Source organism: Pseudogymnoascus destructans, assembly GCF_001641265.1.
Source record: "Pseudogymnoascus destructans isolate 20631-21 unplaced genomic scaffold scaffold_2, whole genome shotgun sequence".
Classification (NCBI taxonomy): Eukaryota; Fungi; Ascomycota; class Leotiomycetes; order Thelebolales; family Thelebolaceae; genus Pseudogymnoascus; species Pseudogymnoascus destructans.
In genome coordinates this window covers 721476-744466 of record NW_020167521.1, presented here as the reverse complement: position 1 = coordinate 744466, position 22991 = coordinate 721476, and the positions used below count along the sequence as shown (strand labels likewise).

At 49.7% G+C, this 22991-nt stretch overlaps 7 protein-coding genes across 7 annotated transcripts; 3 read left to right on the top strand and 4 right to left on the bottom strand.

The window, feature by feature from the left end:
- Positions 1 to 149: 149 nt before the first annotated feature.
- VC83_00862 (uncharacterized protein) lies at positions 150 to 587 on the bottom strand (the record flags this gene model as incomplete). The annotated part of the gene is made up of 1 exon (XM_024464549.1): positions 150 to 587. One exon carries the CDS (start codon positions 585 to 587, stop codon positions 150 to 152), a length of 438 nt encoding a protein of 145 aa, XP_024327740.1.
- Positions 588 to 857: 270 nt separating this feature from the next.
- On the bottom strand, positions 858 to 1364 carry VC83_00861 (uncharacterized protein; the record flags this gene model as incomplete). The annotated part of the gene is made up of 1 exon (XM_024464548.1): positions 858 to 1364. The coding sequence occupies one exon, from the start codon at positions 1362 to 1364 to the stop codon at positions 858 to 860; it is 507 nt and encodes a 168-aa protein (XP_024327741.1).
- Positions 1365 to 1764: 400 nt separating this feature from the next.
- VC83_00860 (uncharacterized protein) lies at positions 1765 to 3725 on the top strand. The gene is made up of 3 exons (XM_024464547.1): positions 1765 to 2339; positions 2467 to 2956; positions 3027 to 3725. The coding sequence occupies exons 1-3, from the start codon at positions 2048 to 2050 to the stop codon at positions 3220 to 3222; spliced, it is 978 nt and encodes a 325-aa protein (XP_024327742.1). The 5' UTR covers positions 1765 to 2047; the 3' UTR covers positions 3223 to 3725.
- A 30-nt stretch (positions 3726 to 3755) lies between these two features.
- VC83_00859 (uncharacterized protein) lies at positions 3756 to 4718 on the bottom strand (the record flags this gene model as incomplete). Its single annotated transcript, XM_024464546.1, has 3 exons — positions 3756 to 3836; positions 3896 to 4074; positions 4142 to 4718. The coding sequence occupies 3 exons, from the start codon at positions 4716 to 4718 to the stop codon at positions 3756 to 3758; spliced, it is 837 nt and encodes a 278-aa protein (XP_024328026.1).
- Positions 4719 to 11383: 6665 nt separating this feature from the next.
- VC83_00858 (uncharacterized protein) lies at positions 11384 to 13284 on the top strand. Its single transcript, XM_024464545.1, has one exon. The coding sequence runs from the start codon at positions 11511 to 11513 to the stop codon at positions 12981 to 12983; it is 1473 nt and encodes a 490-aa protein (XP_024328025.1). The 5' UTR covers positions 11384 to 11510; the 3' UTR covers positions 12984 to 13284.
- A 4329-nt stretch (positions 13285 to 17613) lies between these two features.
- Positions 17614 to 18616, top strand: VC83_00857 (uncharacterized protein; the record flags this gene model as incomplete). Its single annotated transcript, XM_024464544.1, has 4 exons — positions 17614 to 17714; positions 17774 to 18028; positions 18077 to 18227; positions 18251 to 18616. 4 exons carry the CDS (start codon positions 17614 to 17616, stop codon positions 18614 to 18616), a joined length of 873 nt encoding a protein of 290 aa, XP_024328021.1.
- A 459-nt stretch (positions 18617 to 19075) lies between these two features.
- On the bottom strand, positions 19076 to 22782 carry VC83_00856 (uncharacterized protein; the record flags this gene model as incomplete). The annotated part of the gene is made up of 5 exons (XM_024464543.1): positions 22341 to 22782; positions 22153 to 22280; positions 21299 to 21670; positions 19303 to 21252; positions 19076 to 19218 (listed from the first exon to the last, which is right to left on the bottom strand). The coding sequence occupies exons 3-5, from the start codon at positions 21651 to 21653 to the stop codon at positions 19076 to 19078; spliced, it is 2448 nt and encodes an 815-aa protein (XP_024328020.1). The 5' UTR covers positions 21654 to 21670; positions 22153 to 22280; positions 22341 to 22782.
- Between the last annotated feature and the right edge of the window lie 209 nt (positions 22783 to 22991).

The following is a 22991-nucleotide window of genomic DNA, read 5'->3' as shown; positions in this document are numbered from 1 at the left end:
CAAGAACCCATAACAAGAAATAATGCGCCAGCCTATGTATACCCTAATCCCGCTCTCACATAAAAAAACGTCACCATACAATCCCACACCAAACCTCCCCCCCCTTCTCCCACTTCACTACGCACCCGTACCACCCAAAGGCTTCCGATTTATCCCCCCCGAACCCCCCCACCAACCGGCGACGGCAACCCCGCATCCCCCACCCCGCCCCCCCGGAGCACCACAGGCGTAGGCTGATGCGCATACACGATTTGCCCCCCCTCCGCCTCCTCACTCCTCGTAGCGCGACGTCTCCTCTCCCACTCTGCGCCTCCCCCAACCTCCGCCTCGGTCTCAGCAGCTTCATTTTCTAATATCGGGCTTTGGCCGCCCGGAAGGGGGGGGGTGAGGAGTTGAGACATCCCCGAGCTGGCACTGCTGCGTTTGCGGCGGTGGGCGATGAATTCGAAACTGTTGGTTTTTTTGTGGCTGTCTACGCTTGAGCGGTTCGCTGTGGTACTACCAGCAGCCGCGCCCGCAGCACCAGCAGCCGAGGACTCCCGCTCAGACATCTCCACCAGCCCACTCCTTGGATCCAACTCCGCCATCCCGATCCCCGGCCCGCGAAAGGGCACTGATATCGCTAATCTGCGACCAATGCCTATCCACCCCGGGCGACGGATTGCTGATCCGTCCAAAGCGCAGATTCTGGTCTCGCACCGCCGGATCCGGGACTGGCTCGCCCCATGAAGCAGATGTAGGGTACCCGGGGGAGTAGGGCGAGACGTTGCTGGGACTGCCTTGGCCGGAGTGGTGGCGCGTGTCGAAGTACTGCGCGTCTCCTAGGGGGACGGCTTGGTAGCCGCCTTGTGCGTTTGCTAGGGGTGAGGCGTAGGGGCTTGGAATGGGTGGGGAGAGGGCGGGAGCCTGAGTGATTTGGGTATCGTAACTCGGTTGTGTGTTGGGGTGGGGCGCGAGAGATGAGGGGTTGCAGAGCCGGAAGAGGTCATCATCAGGGGGTCGATGGACATGTTGTCAAAGTCGACGTTTGTTGGGCCTCTGAGTGGAGCCCCGATGTGGCCGCCATTGGGGCCGCGGTTCTTGGACATGGGTGTGCGGTTTGAGCCGGAGCCCGAGGTGCGTTGGCCTTCAGATTGCCTGGCTACAGCGTTGATGCGCCGCAGCAGACACCAGCATGTTGCGATGATGGCTATGAGGATTACGACTACCCCCACTACGATGCCAGCGAGAGCACCCTTTGAGAGACCAGATGATGAACCTGGTGTCGACGCTACCTTGGCGACTGGAATGGTAGTTGGAGTGAATCTGCTGACTGCCGCTGTTGCCACTGGACTGGGCCCTAATGTGGGCTGAGTTGAAGGCATATATGCGGTGTTGATGACGGCATTGACTGTTGCAACATGACCCTTTGAATCTGTCGTCGTTGTCGCGATCGTTACTTTGACTGTGGGATATGCCGTCGGGTAACAGAATCCCTGGCCGCAGGCATAGTCACTGTGGCAGCAGCCACCGAAGGCGGCGGGACAGTGAGTAGATGATGCATCGCAAGGCGTGCTTATTGCTGAGCTCGTGGTCGGAATGCAGCTATTGCTCGCACATGCGTAGCCTGCTAGACAACATCACCTGAGAGAGATTAGCCCAAGATCCTATCCCATAGAAGAAGGGGATATACATACCACCATCAACGAGTCTACTGTGTGCAAATAGATAGCGGGGCAGGTGTTGTCGCATAACAACTGCTAATCAAGCTCTATATATCCAAGACCCTCGCAAATATTCATATTTAAACTAATCACGTGATGCCAAGTCTACGTCCCCAGCGACGTTTCTTGCGAACGACCACCTCGTCATGACCAAGACGGGCCAAGTAGCGACGACAGCGACAGCGACGACAGCGACAGCGTCCATCCCACCGAACAAAGCGAAGCCCACACTCCGAGTCCCCCATCTGGACCCTATACCACTCTTCTCCCAACACCTGCACCCACCCCCCTCCTTGCATCCCCCATCCCGAGTCCCTGGAGCTTAGCTCCCACCCACGCCCAACATGCACATCCCCCACCGCCCCTCCAGCATCACAATGCCCACGCTCCTATCCCTCCTCCTCCCCCTCCTACTCCCACTCTCCGCCGCGGCGCTAGGGACGATCGACTGCTCCAAGATGCTAGCCGATAAGCATAACTTTGATCTCAGCGCGCTGGATGGGCCGCACTCGGTCATGCATGGCGTGGAGCAGCCGCCGTCATTTCTGAATACCACGTATACGATTAATATCTGTCGGCCGCTGGTGCCGGATAGCGATGTGAAGAAGGAGGAGAGGTGTCCGGGGCCTACTCGAGGTTTGTCTTCCCCCTCCCCTTTTCCCCGTCCCTACCCTCATCCCCCCATCCCCATCCCCGTCCAATCCACCCAGCCACCACTCAACCAGACACAAGAAACTTGATACTAACCCCCAACCCCCCCCAGTCTGCGCAATCGAGCGCCTAATCAACGAAAAAACCACCACCATCTCCCGCGTCATCCCCATAGCCGGCGATCTCCAAAACTTCCCCGGCGGCACCCTCCTCGACGCCTCCTACACGCGCCTCCGCACCGCCCCTTCCCCCGCCGACCAAGCGCGCGAGGGCATCCGCGTCGAGCTACACGGCGGGTCGTATAACGGGCGGAAACAGAAAGCTGTGGTGGAGTTTTTGTGTGATCCTGAGGTGGAGGGGACGGAGGAGGAGGAGGGGGAGGAGGGGGTGTTGGATGTGTACAGACGAAAGGAAGAGGGGGGGAATAGCACGACGAGGGCGACGAAGGCGTTGGTGTTTAAGAAGTATGGACCTGAGGGGGCGAAGGGGGAGGTTGATGTGCTGACGCTGGAGTGGTGGACGAAGTATGCTTGTGAGAGTGTTGAGGGGGGAGGGGGGAAGGAGAAGGGGAGTTGGGGGTTTTTTACTTGGTTTATTATTATGTTCGTCCCCCCCCCCATTTATTTCCAGCCGTCCCTATTTGGAGATAAACACCAAGCTAACATACAACAGCGCATTCCTATCCACAGCAGCCTACCTCATCTTCGGCTCCTGGCTCAACTACAACCGCTACGGCGCTCGCGGGTGGGACCTCCTCCCCCACGGCGACACCATCCGCGACGTCCCCTACCTCGTCAAAGACTGGTCCCGTCGCGTCTTCAACACCGTGCAAGACAGCGGGTCAAGGGGCGGGTATTCCGCCGTATAGATTGTTTATCCGTCTTGTATTTTGAAAAGGGGATTACCTATTCTACCGTGTCTTTTTTGGGGGGAAGGGGGTTACTTAGTATACTTACTTACCTTGCCGCCTTTTGCCAGTTTATGGCGTTTCGGGACGCAGCGCCCTGTTCACATCGGTTTTTGTAGCATATAGAAGGGTCTTGGAATGGGATTTTAATGTCCGTGGTGCCTTTTGTGAACCACTTCTTTTCTCACACACTTCATACTTCACACTTCACTTCATCTTACAATACTTGCACGCACGGCGTAGAAGTTGAAAAGACTAGTATTATTATACACGCTGGCTACATATCCAGACTTACTGTGGTTAACGTCGCGTTTACCCCCCGCAGACCTATTCATCTAACCCCCAATGGCCCTGAAAATTTCAAAGATGCCTGCCTCACTACCGAACGCCCCGTCTTTTCCCACAATGCTACCGAGACGCCGAATTATATGCACACACTCCCCCCCTCCCCCTTCCACTATCCCATCACTTCTCCCCCAGCCCCAGCCCCATCCTCACACCTCCCCCTCCCCCTCCACCTCCCGCAAAGCAACACTAACCCCCTTCCCGCCCAACCCCACCACCTTCTCCCCCAACTCCCCCATCTCATCCAGCGCCACCACATCATTCCCCCCCCAATACTCTTCCCCTTCACCAACACATTCGGCACCGTCTTGCGTCCCGTCATCGTCGCCAGCCGCGCCTGTAGGGCCGGGCCGAGAGGGTGCTTGTCGAGTTCTACGACGTAGGGGGTGGGTGTTATGACGTATTTGGTGAGGAGGATGGACTTTGCCTTGCGCGAGAAGCCGCAGTAGGATTTGGAGAAGATGATAACTGTGGGGGGTCGTGGTTAGCCGGGGGTTTTCTTTGGGGGGGGTTCTTTGGGGGGGGAAGGACGAACTAGGCGACATCTTAAGAATCCCATTCATCCCCGCCGTAACCGCCTCATCCGACTCATCCACCTTCTCCTTCTCCTGTTTCTCCACCACCTTCCCCTCCTCCGCAATGGGATACTTCTTCCTCCCCGCCACATTCCTATCTTTCGCACCCTTCGCCCCCTTCCCACTATCCTTCACTATCTCCTTCGGCGGCGTCACCACCACCTTCTGGGCACCCTCCCCACGATCTTTATCGCTCCCAGCACCACCATCATCACCCATAACGCTCTCCCTCGTCGGAGCCTTCTTATTAGCCATCTCCTTCGCCGCGACCTCTGCATCCATGAGGCGGCGACTCATTGCTTTGGCGACTTCATCGTCGTCGCTTCCAATGCTGGTCTTGCGCTGGGGGGTGATTTTGTCTAGGGAGCTACCGCTGTTGCTGCTGCTCCCCCCATTGGTCTCGAGGCGCGAGCGGGTGCGGGTGTAGAAGTCGTGGGTGGCGACGGCGCGGGAGGAGGAGGTGAGGTAGAGGATTCCTACTACGGCGAAGAGGACGAGGATGAAGAGGAGGCGGTTGCGGTTGCGGCGGGGGGCCATGGTGTGGTGGTGGTGGTGGTGTCGGTCTGGTGCATTCGCTAGCTCGGTGGTGGTGGTGGTGCTAGATTGTAGTGGCTGCTATCGTCGTCTGCCGGTCGGTCGGAGTTGCTGGAAGATGGAGAATGTCCGAAGGTGGATGGTTTATTCAGGACAGGACATGATTAAAAGTGGGAGGTTGTAGGAGGGTGGGTGTTTGCAGCAGCGGGCTGGGTGGCTCAGGCAGGAACGGCGGTGGGGATGGTGCGTAATACTAATGCAAGTATCGCTCAGGGTTGGAGGAACCGATCCGTGCGGTTTCAAAACGAGCGGAAGCGATGTGCGCGGTTTCGCGACGTGCGTCCGTTCACCGCTATTCCTCAACAAAACATTTTCCATAGATGTAGATAGTAATTTATATTGTAATCCTATACAATTCATTTAATGGAGGGGACTCGTATATCAAATGCCCATGAGTGGCTTGCAGAAAACCCTTCTGAGTCTATAATTGCTGCCTGTCACATTTTCAAAATCCCCGAATCAACACTACGGATGAGCCTCAAACGGCGTGCTAAGGCTGGTAGGAATAAGGTGTGTCTACTGCACAGTTAGAAGCCCTTAAGAAATGGATCCTTGAGCAGTATTACCTAGGGCTTGGAGCTACTAGAAGCATGATATTTTTGCTGGCCTACTAAATATATTAAGAATGAGCTTTAAGAATTCCACTTTATCACTACAAAGCCTATTGCACTACAGCGTACGAAAGCTCAAGATGAGCCTACTATTACACGGTGGTTTCGAGAGTACCATGAGTTTATACTAGAAGTATACAGCTCGAGTCAATTTGGAATATGGATGAAACAGGCTTTAGGATTGGAATTCCTGGAGGTGAGAAGGTTATGGTACCACAAATAGCAAAGGAGCTCTATACGCCTAGCCCTGAAAATCGTACGTCTATTACTATCCTAGAGGCTGTGTCCGAAGTAGGAAAAGTCATACCACCTGTACTTGTCATTCCGAGCAAAATACATATGGATTCTTGGTACTCGAGTACCATACGAACCTCAAAGGCACGGAGCTAGTACTACTCTCAAACTCTGGACTCTGGATTTTCAAATAGCCAGCTTGCTCTTTGGTGGCTAGAGCATTTTGCAAAGCATACAGATTCGGAGGATACGAAGGTTCTACTACTCGACTCTCATATGCAAAAAGATACATCGCGGTACTTCTGTGCCATAACTTACAAATATATATATATACCCTTTTGCGACCGCCACCACCTTCGCGCCCATTTCTCGCCAAAATGGCCAAGTCTAGCATAGCAGAATGGGAATGATTTAAGCGGGTCTGACAATTTTGCCTTCTGGTGATAGTTTGATCGAGTGCAAATTCTCAAATTACGACAGCACTAACACCAGTACCAACACCAGTACCAACACCAGCACCAACACCAGCGTTCTAATGGCTGTTCATAGACAGCAAATACTAATAGCTGCTATTGCTACCAGTCTACTCCTTTTACAGGTACACCGTCGCCGCCGCCAGCTTCAGTTCGAAAGATCTCAGCGTCGATACCAGCCGCTACTCGAATACGAGCATAAGACCTAGAGTCTTACATCGTAGGGACAGGATTCACCAGTTAAAGTAAAGCATTATCTTCGGTAAATATACCTTCTTATTCAATTAAATAGTATACTATACTATACTAATTACTATATAGCTTTTCAATTGAGGAAATCCGACTGCTTCTACCACTCCTTCGCCTTGATGATATCGTATATCGTAGTCAGGTTATTGCCCACCTAGAGACTGCTTTATGTGTTGTACTTGCCCGTCTAGCTTATCTAGGTCAGTGGAGTACGAGTATCTAGATCTTTGGTCGATCTAGTACTTGGTTAAGTATTGTATTTAACGATACCTACTAGTATTTAGTTGCCTGGTTTGGTTCAACTCTTGCCTAGGCGCCACATCTATCATATGATAAGATGAACGAATTCGCAGCAGCTATAGAGGATATTAGTCAATGCCATCAGATTTAGGGCTTTGTAGATGGCACTTTTCGAGGATTCTGCCGTCCTTCTGGCCCTAACGAAGCTTAACATGCTGTATACAATGGTCATAAGCGTCAGCACAGTCAACAGTGGCAAGCTATAGTAACGCCAGATGGTCTTGCGTCGTCGATCTGTGGACCCTTTCTTGGAACTACAAACGATTGGACAATGTGGCAAGAGTCTGGTTAGGCAGACTTAAGCAGATTATAGATGGGAAAGAGGGTCCTAAGTGGCTATTGTTATACGGTGATCTAGTGTATAATTGTACAACTGGTATTATGTGCCCCTTTACCCATTCAAGAGGACGCCGCCACTTATCACTAGAGAAGCAAGTGTTTAATCACGCACTCTCTACAGTATGAATTGCTGTCAAGAACTGGTCAAGTCCAACAGCTATTCTCTTATACAGCTTATAGTAAGGGTTTAAAAGCTGGCAGTTAACCAGTAGCAGCGTACTTGCAGTCGCTATTCTCGTAACAAATTGCCATACTTGTATATGTGGTAACGGAATATCACAGCGATTCAAGGTTACTCCACCATCAATTGAAGAGTATTTACATATATTAGAGTAGCTAGCTATATAGAAGTCAACCCCCTTGCCCCATACCTATCCATACTTGTGTATAAAAGAAGAGAATAGTAACTGCTGTTCTCTTCGAAGATCCCCAAGCTGCATAGCTATTGCAGCTTGAAGCCGCTCTTCTTGCACCTTAAGACGGGCTTTGTCACGGTTCACCAAGGCATAGGGCGCCAGTTGGGTATTATGAATTAAACTCAATCTAGAGAAGAAAGGAAAGAGAAGAGGAGCACTCGAGCAGTGGCTCGATCTATATACAGCTATTGTGGAGTGAATTCTCTTTAGCGAGACTAGTTCTGAGAATTCACTCTATAACTGAAAACTTCACTCTAACCCCGGAAAGCTCCCCACACCCCTGAACCCCCACTCGAGCTGCAAGGCGCACTTGATATCGTAACAGGCTTCTAACTGCTCCTGTAATACTGCTAGATCTAAATACACAGTTGAGGAAGCAGCAGTTGAAGCAGCAGTTGAAGCAGCAGTTGAAGCAGCAGTTGAAGCAGCAGTTGAAGCAGCTGCTTCTACAAGCCCTTCTACTATCAACATAAGACGATCTTCTCGTTCTTCTAGAGCAAGTAGGTGGTAATTCTTAGGACGCTAATGTAATGCTGACTTCTAAACGATAGAAGACAGAGGTTTCTTGCGTAAGGTTGACTTGACAGAGGAGGCAGGGTATTAGACACAAAGGCTTCCAAGTAACATGATACAGTATTGTAAAGAATACTATATTGAGTTGAGCACGAAGCTCCTATCTAAGGAAATACTATCTACTTATATAGTGGCGTCGTGCCAAAGGGATATCCGTGGATAACATGGATAACATAATATCCATGATATCCAATGTTATCCATCACCTGATATTCCGTGGATCGCTGTGGATAACATGGATAACATAATATCCATGATATTCAATGTTATCCATGACGTGAGGTTGCAGCTGTAAGCGCTAGCCATAGCACTAGCACTTAGCCGTAACACCTCCGCTGTAGCACCTAGCGAAGAGTACTGTGGACTTTCTCTGTCTCACTTTGCCAATCAGCAGTAACGTTATTGAAGAACGGTACTGCCTCTGTTGATCGATAGGTAGGCCGTATCTGTAGGCAGATTTTCAACAGTATGATATAGTCTTCTAGACTCACGATCCGACCCTTTCCTTGTATTGTATCCTCCTCTTCCCCTTGCCTTTGCCACTTCTTCGGTCTTCCTTGAATATTTGAATGAGCTCTCCAGTGCGATCAGGACAAACCCAAGCCCCACGAATGAGAATATCTTGGTAGCTGATATATCGATGACATTCCCGGATCAGCTGTTAACGATGAATATGGATCTCTGTCAAATGGTTTTAGAAGTGGTGGGCGAAAAGGTAGCACATCTTGCTCACGTGTTGTTTGAGATGCACCTAGAAACAAAGGACAGACTTCAATACGTTCGTTTCAGCGATCATCGCTCAAAGATTTTGCCTAACCCTAAATTTATGCTCCAAGGGTGTCACTTCGCTCCCAGTCGGAATAAGCAAGTTGTCTTGTGGGAAGCAGTAATATATAGTATAAGGTACTTCATTCAATTTAATATAAACAGAACCTCCGACTCATCACTATCTGATTCTCCATGCCCATTGCTTTCTGCCTCCACCTCTACCTCTACTTCTACCTCTGGATCAGGGATTAGAGTAAAGAGCTCAATTGGGATAAACTCTTTTGCTCGGGTAAGCCTTTTGATCTCCTTCTTTCTCTCTCTCTCTCTCTTCCGTGCCTTAATTCCAGCTTTGTGTAATTCCTTCTGGGCTTGAATAGCTTCTGACCTTGCTATCCTTGCTACTTGCTTTGCTTGCTTGTCAACTTCCTTCTTCTCCTTTAATTGAATTGCAGTATGGGCTTGTGATGCAGTTAAAGCTCCACCAACTTGTAGAGTGCAACAGCTTTTTGTTCTTTGGTTGGTATTTGTAGAAACATGTTTTTGAAGTACTGAATGATCAAACTCTTGCAATTGTGCTGTAAGTAACACCTCTTCTGCATTATCCATGAAATTAGTAAACCCTTGCCTTGATGGACTGCTTAGCAAGTCAGGAACCTTTGCTTTCCATCTTGGAATCTGTTCATCCAACCCTTTAAATGTTAGAGGGAGTTGTTCTTCAAATTGAGATTGTGTTAGAACTATTACTCCTGCATTCTCAAATGCATGAATAATAGTTCTATGCTTGAACGTATTCTCTCTAATCTTTGGTAAATCCTGAAGGAAGGAAGGAATGTTATATTCAAGGTCTAGACTTATTATAGCCTCTTGAACAGCTATCTTATGCCAGTGCTTGTAAGGTTGAAAAACCCCAACATCGAGTGGTTGTAGAATATGCGTGAGGTGAGAGGGAAATGTAAATGGGAATATGTTATGCTTCTCTGCAAGGATTGCAAATTGAGGGCAATGATGACTTGCATGAGAATCAAGCAAGAGGACCTTTGGCTCTGAATCTTGTGTCTTTTTATATGTTTAATAAAGTGTGTTAACCATTCAATTGCAAGTTCGTCGTTGATATATCCAAAGTCTGAAAGTAGAATCCTCTCTTCTTGAAGATTCTTATGGTACCAAGATTCCATATGAGTTTAGAAATGTAGTATATCTTTGAAACCATTCTTCAACTACTGTTTCATCATGTGCTGTTGTTCGCTGTCGTGATATAGGCTTTGTAGTAATTGTATGAAATTCAGAAAGCTCATGTTGGACAAATTTTCTCATCCAACTATCCGATGGCGGTGGTAATGGATCACGTATATGACAGAGAGCAGCATATATCATCTGCTTTGTAGCACCTGCTCCATTCTCGTATTGCTGATGTATCCATTGTTTGATTGCGACAACTTTAGTGTTTGGTAATAGCTTATTGTGCCCTCCATGCTGTTCTTGTTGAGCTGTTGTGTTCGTTTCTCGGAGGATTGATCGACGTAGGGTATCTGCTTTGACTTTGAAAATAGTTGCAGCAGTAGAAACTAATTCAGAAGGATTTGCAAGGAGCCATTCCTTTGCTTCATGAAGTGTAGTCTTGTGGTCAGACATGTTGTTGAATCGTTATAGAATTGTTGTGGAAATTAAATGTTGGGGCAAGACATCTTGCTTCCCACAAGACAACTTGCTTATTCCGACTGGGAGCAAAGCGACCAGGCGGATCCGCCGTCACCAGTGAGTTTCGTCCACCCAATATCGGCATAATCTACGAGCTCACGGATGCGTTCTAGCCGCGGATATGAGACGGTCAAGGAAACAAGAAAGCCATGGTTAATACAAATTAGCATCCCTAATTGCTCAAGGGCGGGGGGTACGCCGGGTCCGCTGAAGTCGCCGGCCAATCCCACCTAGTATTATCTCAGTCATCATGGGGATATTCTGTTTCAACCTGCTGACATTCTCGACTTATGTAGCTGTCGAGCGTGGCTGCTGTCTGTCGACAAGAAAAAGCGGCAGTTTCGGGAACGTGGGGAGCGGCGTCACAGACGATGGCCCAGATTCGGCGGTGCGCTGAACACTACTGGGGCGCCATTGGCGAGGATGGTTTGCGATGCATGATTAGGATTGTAGAATGCTGGTATTAGGGGGTTAGTGGTTAGTTAGTATAACACCGGTTCAAGCCATCGAATAGTGCACTGTTGAAGTCGGTGGTGGGATAGACTGTTGAGGTAAACTGTTGGACTGTTGAAGTTGAACTACGAGCTGTCCAAGTCATTTATCGACCGACCTGTATCAGTTCAATCGCAGCTGTTGCTAGTGCAATGATGTAGCCAAAGATTATAACGGGCCGTTAGCACCTTTATAAGCATCGTAGCACCAATAAGTACTTGTAAACTTAATGACATCTTTCTTATCTTTATATTTATATCAAATAAAAGGCGCCTAGAGGCCCTAAGGAAGGGGTAAAAATGGGGCGTATCGATTTCTAATAATGTGGTGATGGCCGAAGCTATTTCCGCCCCTCCACCCCACTAGAGCTTGTCCCGGTGGGGCAGAGTACCCCGCTAGGCCACATCTTTTACATCTTTTACATCTTTTACATCTTTTAAGTTACATCTTTTACATCTTATTTTTATATCAATAATTTCGTATAACGTTGTCACGTTATCTCTCTGACTTTCCTCCTCTCTTTTCTTCCTTCCTAATACTTATCTCCAAAACGAAATACAAGCGCATGCCCACACAGTAACCATGGCATTGTCAAACAGCGGGCTTAATTCATTTATTCGCATAGAGGGGTCGCCCAGCCTTGCAAACCCCCCCGCCACGGTGCGGAGAGATAAGCAAGGCATTCCAATTCCCCCCTCAGAATTCGAACTTACTGACATACGCCCATCCCCCTCTGCGCCTTTACCCTCCGCCCGCGATGTCCCCCCTAATGATGTCGAGCGGAGCACCCCGCCGACGCCCACCACCCCTACTGGCGTCGACCTCCTCCACACCTTCACCAACCCTCCCATGAACAAATACCGCATGGCAAGCTCAGCTTTCATGAACTTCGCCAACGGCGTTAATGACAGTGCTCCCGGTGCCCTCATCCCCTACCTCGAGAAGGCCTACTCCGTCAACTACGGCGTTGTCTCCCTCATCTTCATCTCCAACGCCCTCGGCTTCATCGTTGCCGCGCCCCTCACCCAAGCCATCGAGACTCGCCTCGGCCGCGCGCGCACCCACCAGGTCTCTCTCTCCACCCTGGCCGTCGCCTACGTGGCCCTCCTCTGCGCGCCCCCCTTTCCGGTCATTGTAATCTCCTTTTTCTTCCTTGGCTTCGGCATGGCCATTAGCCTCTCCCTAAACAACGTCTTCTGCGTCGGTCTCGCAAACGCTACTGCGGCCCTCGGTTTCCTACATGGCGCCTACGGCGTAGGCGGTACGATCGGACCTCTCATCGCCACAGCCCTCGCCTCCAATGGCGTGAAGTGGAGTTACTTCTACAGCATTCCTCTCTTCTTCGCCCTCTCAAACATCACCGCTGCAACTTTTGCCTACCACAACTACGAAGCCGACGCCCCCGCAGCACAACTAATGACAGCGCTCGAGCAGACCGCCTCGAGACAGCAAACCAACACACCAACGCGCATTCAGACTCTCAAGCTTGCCGCATGCAACAAAACTACCATCCTCGGTTCCCTCTTCATCTTCGCCTACCAAGGCGCTGAAGTCAGTATTGCTTCTTGGCTCGTGTCCTTCCTCATCAGTTACCGCCATGGCGAGGCCGGTCAAGTCGGGTACGTCAGCTCTGGTTTCTGGTTGGGTATTACGCTAGGCCGGATTTTCCTCTCGCCACAGGCCGCGCGACTGGGCGAGAAGACGTCCGTCGTGCTGCTAGTCGCATGCTCGCTGGTGCTGCAAGTGGTGTTCTGGTCCGTGCCAAACATCATCGGAAACGCGGTTGCGATTTCGATTGTTGGTTTATTGCTAGGGCCGGTGTATCCATGTGCTGCGGCCGTGTTTAGCAAGTTGCTGCCGCGCGACTTGCAGGTGTCGAGCTTCAGTCTGATTTCGGCGATGGGGAGCAGTGGAGGTGCGTTTGCGCCGTTTATTACGGGGTTGTTGGCACAGAAGCTGGGGACGGTGGTGTTGAATCCTGTGGCGATTATTTTGTATTGCTCGATGGTGGTGGCGTGGCTTTGTCTGCCAAGGATTGTGAAGAGGACTGAGTAAATTCGAGTTGGATTTTTTTTATAACGGCGGCTGTGACGGGACGTTGTCCCGTCAGGGAACAGGACGGTATAATGGTCTCCTTAAGATGGACACGGATGGTGGGTATATTTATTTCACCAACTGACGATAATTACGGCCATGACGATATATTTTCTAAAAAAATAACGATGATATTTATAAAAGATTGGGATAAAAATTCGAAGGGAATTGAAATGTTATAATGTGGTTTATCAGCACCTCGTGAATATCAGCACCTCGTTAATTTTTTTAGAGTTTACCACTTTATAATGCAATTAACCACAACACAAAAAATGAATTAAAACTACTCGGATTCTAATGAACAGACATATATACATGTTCTTGACAAGTTCGCGCATTGTGACCAGCCTTTCTACAAGTGCCACAACGCCGTTTAGACAGTTGCCCCTCGTTCCGATTACCCCTCTGTACCTTTTGCCAATGCAGCGACTGTTTGGAAAATAGGTGTTAGCGAGTTTCCTTAGTGGTGCGCAATACGATTTTTAACTAGAGTTGACTGCAAAAGAGCATCAGTTAGGTTGTGAGGCGTTCGAGAGACCTAAGGGTCAACATTAGTAGATGGGGGCCTAGTAGGTGTAGGAGTCTGTAACTTAACATCTAGCCTTGAAATAATCAATTGTGGATTAAAGGGTACCAAACCAGCTCTGCGGAATCCAGCCGTTGCATTTGAGTTGTTATTGACTAGTTGTAAGCTTTGTGAAAAGCTAGAAAGAACTCGACTTTGGTAATATGGTTTATATAAGCCCTAATGAAGGTCTTAATCTAACGCCCATATATGCATTTTAGAACACTAAAACACCTAACATCAAGTGGTTAGGTTAGATGGGGCGAGTGAGGAGGTAGACAAAGAGTTATAATGCTATTAGCTTTGCAATAATCTTAGAAACCAGCCGACCGTGACTCTCATGCCCATCTAGCACTAGCATTCGATACGTCCCTTTTAACTACGAGTGTGTTTGTCAAAGTGTTTTAGCCATTCTAGACCTGTCTCATTGTTGGTCCATCCATTAGAAGTAGGTTTAATAACCCAGTCTTAAGGAAGGCCGCCCTCTATGTACCAGCTAGCAAGGTGGTTTTTGCCTTAAACTACCAAAAATAGATGAATGTCTAAACCTTCACTATTAACACAACAATTGCTATAGCCTATTCTCGATTGCTAGGCTGAATAGCTTTGCCTCTGCCACGTTAATCGGCGCGTGTAACAACCATTCTAGGACAGACGATACCTACCATAAAGCCAGTCTCATCAAAGTTGTAGAAATCACAGTCTTGAATCCCATATTCAGTGTGGGTAATAGTCCAAATAGTCCGTCCAAGGCCTTAAACTGGACTGGACTGTTTAAATATTGAGCAAACTGGACTGGACTGTATATTTATGTGGTCAAACTGGACGGACTGTGAAACTGACTAATAAACTGACAGTTTGTATATAAATTACATCCAAGATTTCAAACACTCTGTAGCCTCGATAGTCTCCACCCCCAAGTTATTCCTTCTATCAGTAACTGTGAGCAACGCACCTGAAAATAGCCTTTCTGGTTCTGCTGACATAGCTGGAATTGAAAGAATATCAATGCCCATTAAAGAAAGATTAGGATACATTAGCCGCTGCGTAGGTTCTAACCACCATGCAAGTGCATCTTTGACCTCTGACAAGATGGGAGCTTGAAGATACCTAGCATACTCATCTACCTCTGTCTGTACACCGGCTTTCTTCCTTCTCCAAGCCTGATACTGATTTTCCCGCTGCTGATGCTGCACCGTTGTTGCTGTGTTTGCTCGTGGAGGAAGAACAATAGCTTTGGACTTGTATTTTTCTTCCCAGAATTCCTGCATCTTAACCTTTCCTCTAGTGATCCACACATCCTCCCAAGTAGATTCGAAGTACTCCCATTTAAACGCCGGGCACAGTACCGTTGCTGCTATATAGACCGGGGTTCTACCTGTTAGAGCATAGTACTTGTCTAGTTTAGCCCAACCAGAGTTGCAACATGGGGCCATGTATCTATCCTCTTGATATTGTATCTTTGCGGCCTCAAAATGCTCTAATAGAAAGTCCATAGTAGGTAAAACACGGTCTAATGTGCCCACGTGTCCTTCAGTTGATAGTGTGGCGTCCTCAAAATACTGAAGAAAGTCCCTAATCTTCTGCAAATAACCCCAGTCTGTTTCTGAAAGTGCGTCCTTTTCTAACTTGTCTCTAGCTGCAAAGACATCAATAGCTTCGCGTCGTAGTGGATCCAAGGCACAGTCAATCATCTTAAACCAAGAGTTCCATCTAGTAGAATTGTCCCTGATTACACTCAAGCCTCCAGTTTGTGTACGAAATCGTTGAATTCGCTGTGTGCTGCGGCGAATATAAACAATGAGGTTGTGCAGCTTTCCCAGTGGCCCCTTCTTTCTCCAACTGTCCATTTCCAGTTGAGTTGGTGTAGAATATTGACCCTCGTTGTTGTGTTCTGCTAGAGCTTCAGTTTCAGTATTGAAGAGAAAGGATTGAGCAGCTAGATTGATGATATGGCCATTGCATCGCAATCGGTAATGAAGAGGATCGTAGGTGAGATTGTGTTGTTCCTGAAGAGCTGTCCAAATAAGTATTAGCTATAACTTGGACCTTTAAGATGGAAAACAATAAAGGAAATAAAGTATACCGGCAGAGAGGTGCTCCATCATAGTATCATTGTTGTCTGCATTGTCCGTCATCATATATCCAACCTTCGAAGTAACTTGGTAGTCTTCTAAAAGGTCTATAAACACTGAAGCCATGTTCTCTCCACTGTGTTCACCCTGAAGCTCCGGAAGACCCAGAACTAAAGACCGGAGTTTCCCATGTTCATCAGTAAAATGACTGACGATACCAAGTAAGGCGTGCGAGTTTGGTGAGCTCCAGAGATCCAAGGTAAAGTGGATGGGAGACAGTGCCGATTGAAGGGCGAGTTTTGTATATTCCTTTTCTTGTTGAAAGGTCCTCATAATCCAACCGTGAATTGTGTTGTGTGTAGCAGGCAACCAGGTGTTGATATTAGGATTTAGATACTGTAGAAGGGCCCGGAATTCATCTCTTTCCACCATCCGGAAGGAGATATTGCAAGAGGTAATCCATTTCACAAAGAGTTGTTCGAGAGTTCCAGGGTCCAGCTGATCTCCAGTTCCATCATTAGAATTAAGGCGCCGGCGTGAATGTGATGCTTCTTCACCTCTTTTGAAGGCATGGCGAATAGTGGCTTCTACAGCTAGAGAATGTGTCTGTTCTTCGTAGATATTATGACCTTTTAGGTGTCGGGCAATGTTTTTGGTTCCTCCAGATTCCATATAAGTCTGAGGGCAGAACTTACACTTCCATACAGAACTGCCACTATCATTAGTCCAAATACGAGCTCGCCCTTCTTCTGTATCAGGAACGTGATCCCATACCCAGGACGTACGGGCGCGTCGTTTACGTGACCGTGAATGTGAGCGTGATTGGTGTCCAGAAGTAGGAGTAGAAGGTTTCGATTCTTCCTCGTCAAAATCATCACTCAGAAGATCAGACAATACAGCGGAAGACTGTTGAGAAGACATCTTGAATCAATGACTGTGAAACTGTGAAACTGCGAAACTGCGAAACTATTACCCACACTGCCCATATTTGGCTCGCATATTCTCTACTGGTCGGAACCACGCTCTAATGAGCTTATAATCTTCGCAAAGAGCTCTGTGGAAGTCATAAACGTGATTAAAATGCGTCTTTAACTCTAGACGCCGTTGTACAAATAGATGCGCCTAGAGCTTGCCGACGCGTTGTCCTCCACGCGATTCTAGTACATAATTCGCTATATCTTCTACACCAGCCAGCCGGGGTGCAAATCCTCTTGTATCGAGATTAAGGATATATCGAATAAACACCTCCTCTTCTACTTCAGTCAACTTGTGGCAATTAGCCTTAAGTTCGTGACGAGATGTTTGGCTAGTCATTCTATAAGAAAGCGTAGTATAAGGGACATTGTAGAGTTTTGCAGCAGAGCGACGACTAAGTTTCTTAGATAATCGGATAGCCTCAATAGCTAAGATGATTCGTGCTTCTTGGGATTGGATTTCCATTGGTGGTTGTTAAGAAAAAAGCGTGTTAAATTTGGTAGGTAGTAAACTCGGGAAAAGTGATCCGCTCGGTGATAAACCACGTTATTTAAATTTAATAGTGCGCATATATTCTCCTTTTCATCCCAGCCGGATCTGAATAATTCAATGCCACCGCCTATATATATTTATTTTGATGTGGTTCCATGATTTATGACCTTTCACATACACCATCCCGAGTTTTGGCGTCAAAGTAAGCCTCGGAGAACATTGAGCTGTGCCACAAAAGGATGCCTTGGGGATCTCTTCTCACTCCATCAAAACCAAACGGCGCTGAATAGAGCTGAACATAGTGTGCATGATCAGCACCGAAAAGAGTCAAGGCAGACCTAGACAGGGGGCGGAGGCGCCGATCCTGATATTTATATTGTCCTGGAGCCTTCCAGTCTGTGGGCGCAGTACAAGATATAAAGGCCAAAGAACCACCACCCTCAGAAAGCAACACCTTGTTGCATTACTAGTACACAAACAAACCATGGCGACATCCAACTCCCCAGACCTACCCGAGGAAGAGCTTGACGAAGATTTGCTCGACGACATCCTAAGCCGCGCCCAGGAGTGCGAGAAATCAAGACGGTAGGAGGAATGAATTTCGGCTCCAGAGCATCGAGATGTTTGCACAGCATTAACCACAGAATACCGTTGGACTACAAGATGAACCTCGCCTACAACTATCGAGCCCAAGCAAAATTCCCACAGGCCGAATCCGTCGCTCGCGATGTTGTCGAGCGGCGCCGTAGGGTACTCGGTGATCATGCAGACACAGCTAGCGCCATGAACAGCCTGTCGATTAGCATCAAGGCCCAGGAGCGAGTGGAAGAAGGACTCTATCTAGATGAGAAGACTCTGAAAATGCTGCAACGTGTTCAGGGAGACGAGGAAGATGCTACGTAGGCAACCATGCATAATCTCGCTAATAGCTATTTCAATGTCGGCAGGCACGATGAGGCGGCTGAGCTTCACCAGAAAGTCGTCGACTTCCGCGTACAGAAATTAGGAAAGAATAACCGCGAGAGCATTATCGCTATGGATATGCTCGCAAGGGACTTTACCGCACTTGGAGAGTGGGACAAGGCGCAACAGCTACAAGTGCGGTGAATGGATTGGCAAAGTCAAACTTTGGCGACGGCGATAGCACCACCATCACCTGCATCTTGAACCTATTAAAAACATACCGCCATCTGGGTGAACCAGATAAGGCACTGAAGATGATAGAAGATTTATTGGCGTCCTTTCGACAGCTGGGTCGTGATCACACCGAGCCTAGTTCGTCACTCATGAAGCAGCTTGCATTCGCGTATTCCGACCAAGACCGATTCGAGGAGGCGGAGCCGCTGTTTGGGGAGTTTTATGAGTGGATTAAGGGGGTTTTGGGGCCTGATCATGAGGTGATGGAGGAGGCGAGGTTGGATCTGAGGGATAACTTGGTGGCTCAGGGAAAGCTTGTGTGGACAAGCTCTTACCGGGCTATAGAATGAATAAGTCGATCTGGAATCTTATTACGGGCAAGCACTAGGTATGCTATATTCACAGCAGCGGAAATGATTTTAACATAGCACCTCATGCACATAACTGACCTTCTAGAAAGAAAAGGTTACTGGTACAGCCTGGGGCAGGGTGGCCAAACCACCAGCTAGATTCAGTCCTGTGTACGTGATGTAAAGGGCAAGCTAAGAACTTGTTCAGCGAGTTGAATACCAGATCATATTGTCTATTTACAACTGTTGCTAAAGACCGGCCTACATTCAAAATGCAAGATTCAACAAAATATAACCGCTAATAAACACGAATGCCATGCAAAAATCGCGAAGGGAGCGTGTATCCATCTCCAACGAAATCAAACCCACTCCAAACCTAAATCTGCTCTCGTCCGCAATGCATCCAGTATCCATCCCACGCGCTACCCATAATCTCGTGCAAAACTTCATCCCATCCATCTAATACTCACTCAACCGCAGCTTCTTCCCCACCTCCCTCCGCCTCGGTATCGCTTTCTCAACCGCAGCTAGGACCGTGTTCTCAAGACTGCCTGTGCGCGCTTGCAGCGCTTGGAGTAGCATACCCGCATCAAAGAAACCATCTAAGAATCATCAGCTGTGTGCCACAAGAAAACACTGGCAAACAAGGAACAGCAAAGAAAGAAGGAAGAAGGAAGAACACTCACATCCCCCCAAATCATCATCATCACTCCCAACCCTACTATCCACACTCGCCGCCTTCGGCACCCCCTCACTCCTAATCGGCCTCCCCCTCTTCATCTTCCCCTCCCCAACACCCCTATACCTCTCCCTCACCCGACTCGACGCCGGACTACCATCCCGACCCCCAACAGCCCTCAACATCCGGCGAATCTCGACCAGGTAGCTCTCAAGCGCATCCACGAACCTCTTCGTCTGCCTATGCTTCGAGGATGCACAAATACTGATCCCCTCGTCTTTGATGATATACCCTATCCCAAATCCGTCGCCGCTGGTGGGGCCAAAGCCAAAGTGTCGAAGGGAGGGGTTACCGCAGTTCGAGGTCGACAGGATAGTGCTATTCAACCTATCCCATCCGTGGTCCGCGAACAAGCTCGGTAGGGCGTTAAGACGCGCCGGGCTCGGGCCGGGCGAGCTACTCGAGCGAATACGTTGGGGCTTGCCATCATCGCTCTGAGCGCTCAGTGACGGGCTAGAGAGCGGATCCGGACTACTCGCTCCCCGGCTGGAATACCCATCTCCATTACTCGACGCAGCTTCAGCGCCATCCTCATCCAGGCCGCGCTGCCACACGCTGAATAGGGCGTAGAGATGTCTATCGCATCCCTGGGCCTTGGCGCACTCGCGTGTTTGAGCGGTGTGGGCCTGGCAAGCGCGGCGGAGGGCCTCGACTTTGCGTGCTGGCTTGAGCTCGCTCCAGAATTCTTGGACGAAGGCGAGGGACTCGGGGGTGACGGAGCGGATGGCCTCTGTGCGGCCGTGGAGGTATACCTTAGTCATCGCAGGCTCGTATGTGCATTCCGAGCGGCCGTAGAGGCCATAGTACGCAGCTTGAAACGCCATCTGTACGAAAGCGTCAGGGGAGAAACCCATGGAAGTCATGAAGTTCTTTCCGTATGCTGCGAAGTCGAGGGTCTGGAACTCGTTCTGCTGGATGAGGTCCGCCAGGCGAGTTTCGGCGAAGCGAACGGCGATGCTGAGTTCGGAGGTCATGACCCATTCGAGTTTGCGGGGGGTGGTGGAGACGGGGCCGAAGGATTTTGGGTCCCGCTTGGAGGGGTCGGGGGAGGTGGAGGCCCAGAGGGAGGGGGCTTGGCCGTTGATGGTTCGTGCGAAGCGGAGGATGGTGTCGGTGTAGACGTCGGAGGCGAAGCGGAGGACGGTGTGGCCGTCCACACCGGTGTGTTCGAAGTTGATACCTGCTGAGCCGTTGGCACAGACGATGATTTGTAGTTTATCGTACCAGCGGTTCGTGCAGGTTCCGATCTGGATGCCCTTCTCGATTTTAGACGTGCCGCAAAGCATGTTTCCGCAGAGATCTGGGGCGTTGGAGGGGGCGGCATAGTCGAGGCAGACGATGAACAGGGCGGAGTCTACGATGCTAAGGCAATCGGCGTTGTTGGATCCCTCGTCGCGGGTAAGAACTTCTCTCAGCCCAGCCCACACCTTGCGGTTCTCGGTGCTGAGGACGCCGATAGCGCTTTTGGCGGCTTCTTGAATTGGTGTCTGCTGAGCATCATCGACGATCGTTTGGAGGTTGATGGCAATGTCCTTCTCGCTCATCACATGATCAGAGTTCTCGTCCAGAACATCGAACCAGTAGAATTGACCGTGGCAGAGTACCACAATGTGCTGGGAGTCAGGGTCCTGGCCGATGTGACAGCCGTGATCAGTCGGAATCCGAGCTGTACCAAACAACCTCGAGTACTGGTACATGCACAAAGGCTGGCCCTTGATAGTATCTGGCGGCAGTTCTTCCCTCCTAACCGCTCTCACAAACGACAACGCTGATACAACCAACGATGCAGCTCTCGTAACCTGGTTGTTACGAGCTGGCGTCGGGTCATCCTCTAGCAAGAAGAACGGATTAAGGTTGAGCACGACCGGGTTGTCATAGTTCAGATACGAATCATACCCTGAGATATCAGCCCAGCACTAGATAAAAACAGCAAGACAACTTACAAAACTGCTCAATATAACTCGTCTTTCCATTCGCATACTTCTTCAGCTTCTCATTCAGTTCCGGCCCGTCCCCCTTCAGGAACTCCTCCGCCGCCTGCTGAGTCTCGGCATGCTCCCCTGGCGGCTGCAGCGGCTTCAGCGCAGCCAGGTACTTGGCGATTGAGTTCTCGAGCTCGGGAATCGGGAGCTTGGGTAGCGAGTCCTGCGCCGCGAATGTGATGCCCTGCTCAATATCAGGAGCGTGAGAGGCGAGCGGCTTGCGTTGCTCTTCGGTGTACTGCCTTGGAGCATCTGGTTTTGATGGTGCCGCAGCAGGTTGGCCCTCTGCCAATCTCTCGTTGAGTGGTTTAGGCATAGTGAAATGTCTGACACCTGGCGTTGCGATAGGCATTTTGTTAGTGTGGTGCGTTTAGGTATACAACGGAGAAACCGAGGTGGAGATATTGAGACCGCGCAGAGCAGTGCGGTAGAAATAGTGACAGTCTTGCAGACAGTATGGCGGCATTAGATCAATGTAAGAAGGAAGGAAGACATGTGTGTATATTCTCCCCTTGCGAGTGGGTGGTTTGCATGAGGGAGTAAAGATCGGGATGGATATGATTATATCAAGCTCGGACTCGGCAATACCCCTCCCTTATCATACATTATTTTAGCTTCGATGGCTCCATGGCAGATCTCCATAGTGTAGGCGTATGCGAGGAAACTTCCATGCTATCCGTTCCGCAACACCGAGAGGCCGTGGAGACCCACCCGGCGCGCGGGTATGCAGCGAAACAAGCAATCGGGTGCGCGCCATCTCAGGTTTTTGAGGAGACACATGGGTAAAAGTGAGAGCATAGCATATACACACATACCTAGTTACTTGCGGCAAAGCCTGAGTGGTGGCAATAGGTGAGATATGCGTAGCCCAGACCAGTGGGTGGGCGTCTGTGGATTGGTGGCACCTTGAATGGTCCGGATCTGATGGCTGTTTCGGCGCCTTCTAGCCCTCCATCAGTTACTCGGAGAATTCGACACCGGGTTGGATTAGGAAAGGACATACCTGGTGGTACTATGGGATATCACACGCCTCTTCGACCAACGAGGGCACCAACTAACCACTCGCAGACTTCGATACGGCTCCTCATGAATCCCCAACAACCGCCGCTTCACCAGCCGCTGCGTCGTTCAGCGCCCGAGACTAAATTAGCAGCACTTTCCAGTTCCTGCCAGAGTACTCGTGCCTGTAGTATGTAATGCTTCGTAACTCCCCAGGCGTTGGCACGTCCTGGCACGTCCTGGCACACTGACCCACTCCGGACCAGAGGAAGCAGAGAGGAAGCAGGGTGACTCGCCTAGTGCGTGGGGGCGTTTGGGAGGCAATGATGGTCCTATCGGAGCGTAGAGGAGTCAAGGCGCAGTTAGTTCGATGGGAGATCGCTGGATGGTATGTGCAGCGTAAATGCAACTGCAAGGTATGAGGGGATGCGACGATATAAATAATATATCACATGTGGTTGGTAGAAGTAGGCAGAGAGACGTTGCACTGAACAATCCGGACCGGCGTCCCCACCAGCCACACCTGTCAGATCCACTAGCCACACGCTAACAACCAGCTCAGCTCCAGCCACATCAACCTCACACCCTCAAATTCCCCATCCACGCATCCCCATCCACGCATCCCCATCCACGCATCCCCATCCACGCATCCCCA

What these genes read in the sequence shown, in the direction of transcription:
- VC83_00860 (XM_024464547.1), top strand. Translation starts at nt 2,048, where the DNA reads ATGCACATCCCCCACCGCCCCTCCAGCATCACAATGCCCACGCTCCTA. An exon ending in GTGTCCGGGGCCTACTCGAG is followed by an intron (nt 2,340 to 2,466) that starts GTTTGTCTTCCC and finishes AACCCCCCCCAG; the next exon opens with TCTGCGCAATCGAGCGCCTA. An exon ending in TTTACTTGGTTTATTATTAT is followed by an intron (nt 2,957 to 3,026) that starts GTTCGTCCCCCC and finishes AACATACAACAG; the next exon opens with CGCATTCCTATCCACAGCAG.
- VC83_00858 (XM_024464545.1), top strand. Translation starts at nt 11,511, where the DNA reads ATGGCATTGTCAAACAGCGGGCTTAATTCATTTATTCGCATAGAGGGG.